Source organism: Aristolochia californica, unplaced genomic scaffold (genome assembly GCF_029961685.1).
Source record: "Aristolochia californica isolate CCGP_79_NKW_82.1479 unplaced genomic scaffold, dmAriCali1.0.hap1 SCAF_13, whole genome shotgun sequence".
Classification (NCBI taxonomy): domain Eukaryota; kingdom Viridiplantae; phylum Streptophyta; class Magnoliopsida; order Piperales; family Aristolochiaceae; genus Aristolochia; species Aristolochia californica.
Genome location: NW_027181804.1, coordinates 864,249 through 871,120, shown reverse-complemented (window position 1 = coordinate 871,120; position 6,872 = coordinate 864,249). Strand labels below are relative to the sequence as shown.

At 36.4% G+C, this 6,872-nt stretch overlaps 1 protein-coding gene across 1 annotated transcript; it reads right to left on the bottom strand.

Annotated features, from left to right (window-relative positions):
* Window positions 1-1,874: 1,874 nt before the first annotated feature.
* LOC137947826 (putative disease resistance protein RGA3) lies at window positions 1,875-6,623 on the bottom strand. The gene is made up of 2 exons (XM_068793621.1): window positions 2,329-6,623; window positions 1,875-1,959 (listed from the first exon to the last, which is right to left on the bottom strand). The coding sequence occupies exon 1, from the start codon at window positions 6,532-6,534 to the stop codon at window positions 2,383-2,385; it is 4,152 nt and encodes a 1,383-aa protein (XP_068649722.1). The 5' UTR covers window positions 6,535-6,623; the 3' UTR covers window positions 1,875-1,959; window positions 2,329-2,382.
* Between the last annotated feature and the right edge of the window lie 249 nt (window positions 6,624-6,872).

The window sequence follows — 6,872 nt, the reverse complement described above, 5'->3', positions numbered from 1 at the left end:
TCTCTTTGTTTTTGAGAAAACAGAAAACAGTAATGTTTCTTTCTTTCTTTATTGTGATTTTAATGTCAGTCTTTGTCTATTTGCACATCTTATTTGGTTTGTAGGATCAAGGTGGCAAAGCCAATGTGCTTCTTGAGGATGCTGATGGCATTTTTCATGCAATCAAGGTCAGTCGACTTGCTTCATTGTTCAAGTCTCTGATTGTGTTGATCGTGACCTAACAAAGTTTTTAGCTATTCGAAAACATGACAAAACAAACAAAGTGGTTGTAGAACACATCAGCATCGAATTAATGATTTGTTTGCCAGTACACGTTTTATTATCTTCTATTTATAATAAAAATATAAAATTAAGATTTTTAATTAATTAATATACTGATTTTATATTTTATTATTATAAATAGAAGGTAATAAAATGTGTACTAACAAATGAAATTTTTGAAAACTAAAATATTTTTAATTAGAAAATATCTTAAATCGGTAATGAAATGTGTTAATTACATTAGAACATTATTTTTAAATAAAAATATAAAAATTTGATATTTTATTAAAATAAATGAGAAGAAATGAAACATGTACCAACAAATAAGATTTTTAAAAACTAAAAAAAAAATAGAAATCAAAATTTAATTAGAAAATGTCTTCTATCAATAGTGAAAGGTGTTAATCAAATTGACTAATTAATATATAAAATTTACATTTTATTCCAATAAATCGAAGGTAATAAAACACGTACCAAAAATATTTTAAAATTTAAAAATACATTAAATCCATAAAAATGTGTTAAATAGATTAGAATATGATTTTTAATTAATTTAATAAAAAAAATTGATATTTTGTTATTATAAAAAAGAAGGTAATAAAACATGCACCAATAAACAAGATTATTAAAAATTAAATTAAATTTGTACTGATATATATTATTAAATTAAGTAATATATTAAATTGACAATGTAAGGTATTAATTACATTAGAAAAATAATTTTCAAGTAAACAATAAATAAAACTTATATTTTTTATTATATTAATTAGTAAACAGAAATTCGCTTGGGAACTCAGAGTGAACATCAAGAACTTCCCGAACTAAATTATCCAAACAGAAATCGCTTGGGTCATCTAACATCAATCTTGTCAGTTTCAGTATCGCTAACAACCCTGTAAATGCTTCAATATTTCTGTACTGAATACAGAAATCAAATTCCAGTTGATCTTTTCAATGAGCTGATCCAGACAAATCTGTTGTATAATTAGACACAAAACTCAGCCACAAATGGAAGACAAAACATGGTACAATGAGAAAGATATTATGGAGATACTAATCAAAACAGCAACAAAACCCACAACGAACAGGAACAAACTAATTTTGTGAGGGAGAGCGTGAATCACGAGTATGAAATCTCTTGACAACAGCAACCATATGTTTCCCCTGGTGTTCTGCAAGGGCAAATTCTGTCTCACTAGGCTCCTTTCTTCCATCGGGACAGCATGAGTATCAACTATGAATCCTCTTGACAACAGCAACCAAATGTATTTACCCTAGTGTTCTGCAAGGGCTAATTTTGTCCCCACATTGCCCCCTTCTTCCATCGGGAGAGCATGAATATCAACTATGAAACCTCTTGACAACAGCAACCAAATGTATTTCCCCTAGTGTTCTGCAAGGGCTAATTTTGTCCCCACATTGCCCCCTTCTTCCATCGGGAAAGCTTGAATATCAACTATGAAACCTTTCGACAACAACAGCCATGTATTTCCCCTGGTGTTCTGCAAAATTCTGTCTCACTGGGCTTCCTTCTTCCATCGGGAGAGCATGAATATCAACTATGAAACTTCTTGACAACTACAGCCATGTATTTTCCCTGGTGTTCGGCAAGGGCTAATTCTGTCTCACTAGGATCCCTTCTTCCATCTCCTGCAAAAACTCCAGCACCGTATGGAGAACCTCCCCTGATTGACTCCACTTTGAACATTCCAACACCAAAAGTGTATGCAATTAGAATAAAAGCCAGTCCATGGTGGGTTAATTGGGTAATCGCAGTCCAGGTATAGAAAGAAGAAAACCATGCCCAGAATATATATTCAAGTTTTAGCTCAATATGCCTCCAAAATAGATGATAAACATTTTGTTAATCTCCATCTCTATTGAAATATTAATGGTTGAAGCCAACAATATATTTAGGTAATTGACGCAGAGTGTGCAACAATATAAATAAACATGATCTATGTAAATTTTATTATTTTTATTTTTTAAAAGCATAAACATGTTTATTTTTATTGATTGACAATTACACAAATAAAACAATCAACACATGTAAAGAAAAATCAATACCTTGAAGAACTATTGAAGGCGCTTTTGGACTCTTTTCATAAATCTGCCTCCCCATTACTCCAATCCCAGATAAACATCGTCTATGCACTTTATCATGCTCCACTCTTTGCTTCCTTGTTGTTGACACCGTTGTATTAGAGTTGGGCAACCATAAATTCTCAATGAAAGAAGGCCAGTAGGGAGTCCATCATCAGGGAAGGACTCAACTAGAGGGCAATTTTTTATCTCAAGGGTTTCGAGAGAAGTAAGGTTGCACAGGCCTTTGGGCAGGGATTTGATTTTCTTACAGTCGTAGACAACAAATTTTTTAAGTGACGAAGGTAGCTCATTTGGCAAAGATGTGAGTTCAGTGCAACCAATAATTTCCAACTCTGCAAGGGAAGATGGTAGGTGATCTGGCAAAGATGTGAGTTCAGTGCATTCATCAATCGTCAAAGCTGCAAGGGAAGATGGTAGGTGATCTGGCAAAGATGTGAGTTCAGTGCACTTATGAATGCTCAACCATACAAGGGAAGATGGTAGGTGATCTGGCAAAGATGTGAGTTCAGTGCATTTATAAATCATCAAATCTGCAAGGGAAGATGGTAGGTGATCTGGCAAAGATGTGAGTTCAGTGCAACCAATAATTTCCAACTCTGCAAGGGAAGATGGTAGGTGATCTGGCAAAGATGCAAGTTCACTGCACTTTACAATCTCCAAGTATTTAAGGGTGGTTGAGTTTAATAACAAATCATGAGGGAAATATTGGAGCCCATCAATTTCCTTTATTACCAGATGCTCAAGAGTAGAGAGATGAGGCAACACACTTGATAATGTTGTCTTGCTGCAACCAACCACTTCAAAATACCATACACATGAAAAAATAGTCAATTCCCCTGGAGAAGACTCAAGTCGTGGACAACCAATGATTTCTAACCTTTCCAAACAAGTCATATTTAGAAATCCCTTCCCTAATGATGTCATATTTGGACAGTTGATGATGTGTAACTCCGAAAGTGTTGTAGAAGGACCTTCTGGCAAGGACAATAATTCATCACAATTTTCAATTTTCAAGTCCTTTATGTTAATGAGAGACTGAATAAATCCATTCGGCAACAACTTCACTCTTCGAAAACCAGAAATGTTCAAAGAGGAAAGTGAGGTTAAATTACTCAAAGACTTCAACATTATCATCTCATTGCAATTCCCAACCTCAGGATTTTGTCCACTCAGGTTCTCATATTCCTGAGTTTTTTCGTATCCATAAAGTATAAGAGTTTTCAAAGTGAGGGGGGTGACGGGAAGTTCTCTTAATTTTGGGCAATTCCTAACTTCTAGTTTTATGAGATGTGGGAAATCACCTTCTTTTGCTTCAAATCGCCCTTCAAAATTAGGCAAATGCTTCAACTTCAATATTTTCAATGATGGAAATGCTCTATTGCCAAAAAATTCACGGCCTACATGCTGAAGTTCTTGCATTTCTTCTATGAACAACATTTTGAGAGAGTGCAATTGACCAAACGATGTAAGCAATTGGCATTTCCTGCAACCAATTAGCTTTATCACCTCCAATTTGGAGAAGGAAGGGTCCCCTAACCAACTTGGAAACTTGAAACCACCGTAGTTCTTTACAGTTAGGTATCTAAGATTAGCATGAGGAGGTTCAAGAGCTTCAAGTATTTCTTTCTCATCATTTCCATCCCATAAGTTAGAAGAATCCGGCCCACTCCATTCCATCTCCAATCTGACAAGTTGATGCTTGTTCTTTAAATTAGCTACCCTTGCCTCTTCCACACTTTTCACATTCTCAAGGTTGGTTATCCGTAATTCTTGAAGGTTTATCAAGAGATTTAACTGCCGTATTCCAATCTCGTTTGTGATACAATAATTGCTCAATCGACGAATATTAGTGAACCTTTCAATTCTTGGCAGCAATGAAGTCTTAATGAGCTCTTCCTCTATTTGAAAGGATTGTAGATTGATTAGATTACTCATCTCTTTTGGTAGCTCTGTCAACTTATTGCACCCCGTAAGACATATTGATTGAAGATTGTACAACCTGCAAATGGAGTCTGGTAGCTTTTCTACACTCGTTCCATATAAATCGAGGCCACGAAGATTATTTAGGTCGCCAATGTTTGATGGTAACACAACAAACTTTTGACAAAATTGAAGGTTAATCTCTCTTAACTTCTTCAATTTACATATGGAATCTGGAAGCATCTGTAGTATTGTTTCCCTCAATATGAGATATCGTAGATTAATGAGGCTTCCAATACCTCTCGGTAACTCAACGAAATTGTTGCAACCACTTAAATCTAGTGTTTGCAAATTATAGAGGCGACAAATGGAATCTGGAAAACTTTCTATATATCTTTCATGTAGTTCAAGATGTCGTAGATGTTTCAAATCACCAATTGACTCGGGAATTTCCCCCATTGAATTTTTCCCATGTAGATATAGAACACGCAAGTGTTCAAAACTGTGGTCTATTTGCTTCAATACTTCGTCAAAGTTTGCACTGGTTATTAAAAGTGTACGTAAGCACTTTGCTTCAACCATTTTTTCCAATAGTATTTGGTTCACGACACTGCCACCCAGTAGTGCCACATGTCTAGCCTCTTTAGTTGGCCTTTTTGTCCCAATCTTCCCTTGGATTCCGAAAGAAATATTCCCCATGATTACTTCTGCAAGTTCACGAATAAGGTCATGCATCTCATAATGAAAAGCATAATAAGGCCTTTGGAAAAAATGTTTGGCAACCAAATTGTCAAAGTAATCATTTGCAATGTCTTCCATCTCATCATTTTTATTAGCTTCAATAAAACCCTCTGCCATCCACAAGAGGATCATTTCCTTCTTTTGAAAATAATCATGTTTGAAACATGTGGCAGTATATGTGAAACAACGTTTTTGGTGTGGATCCAAACAGAGATAACTGAGCATCAATGCAGGGAGTATATAATCCTTGGTTTTTGGTAACTCCCAGATTGCACTTTCTAATAATCTTTCCCATTTATCAACATGGACGGTACCTAACAATCCCCCAATCACGTTTGCAGCCAATGGTAATCCCTGGCACTTCTTCACTACTTTCACCCGTAATATTTCCAAGTTTGCTTGCTCACTAGCATTATCACTATAATCAAACACTTTTTCTTTAACGATAGTCCAACAATCATCATCTGATAACCCCTTTAACCTGTAAATGTAATCACGTGAACCGATGCTCCTGCACACTTCTTCACTTCGTGTTGTTGCAATAATTTTGCTTCCTTTTTGGACGGATCTAATTAAAGGCGCCAAAAGAGTCTCCCAATCCTCAAAGTTATCTGTCCATGCATCGTCTAGCACCAATAACAACTTCTTTTCTTTTACCAACTCTTGGAGGCGGCATTGCAATGGGTCCAAGGCTGTTTTCTCTTCTTTAGGACATCCTATTGATTCAATTATTGATCTGGTCACTCTTACAAGGTCAAAGTCATGAGACACATGAACCCACACTTTCATATTGAATTGATCAGAATCATTGTAAGCCAACTTAGCAAGAGTTGTTTTACCAAGTCCCCCCATACCAACAATGCCAATCACAGATAAGTTACCTCTCCCAAAAGATTCATCCGATTTCAAAAACGATATTATCTCCTCCTTTTCACTCTCCCGTCCAAACACACGATCTTTATCTACCAAAGAAGTAGTTTCTCTTTTCTTCCTAATATCTCCTAATGTTCTTTCACCAACACCTTCTCTCAGATTAAGGGCATTCCCGTATTCAACAATTTCATCCCACCTCTCTAAGACCTCGTTTATCTTGGATGCAATTTGATAATTAAAAGAATAATTTTCAACTGCACCGGATACTTTATCCAATCTTAGAATAGTGAATAAGGTTTGTACCTGTTCTCCATCAGATTTATCTCTGTTCTCCAACTGCAACCGAAGAAGTTCGTAGTTCATCTCGTCAACGATGTCCTCCATGTCATAAGTCAACCCCCTAAGGTCGAACACCCAAGATCGCACAGACTCCTCTGTGAACTGCCGAGTTTCAGCATCATTGAGGAGAGGTTGAACTCCCAAGAGATTTCTTTTCAACCTCTTAAGCTCTTTGTCAACACCCCAGAATTGACCCAGCTTTTTCTGGATGATAGGGGTGAGTGCCTGAGCCAAGCCTTGAAAAACACCATTCAGAGCTGCCTCGCCTACCATACTTGCTGCATCGGCTGCCATTTTTCCGGCCATTGAACCAAGGACACTGGTAAAAGGAGAGAAGGATGTTTTCCTCCGTCTGGCTTCAGAGTGGGGATCCTTTCCTTGCTTTCCCCTTGATTCCTTTAATATGTATATGAATTAAAGGATAATTAATTAACAAGTTGCAACAGGAGAAGTCTTCGTAATTGCGTGTAAAATAATTGAAGGATGGGACGATTCCTAGCAGCATGGTCCCTTGATCGAGACTTGACGACATGGAAGACGACAAGCAACAACTATACTTGGTCTTTTTCTTACTGTTATGGGAGCCATAAAGCAGGTATCCATCTCGTTCAACTTTGAACGATACAGTATGA

Excerpts from the sequence above, each read along its gene's own strand:
- LOC137947826 (XM_068793621.1), bottom strand. The coding sequence starts at position 6,534 with ATGGCAGCCGATGCAGCAAGTATGGTAGGCGAGGCAGCTCTGAATGGT.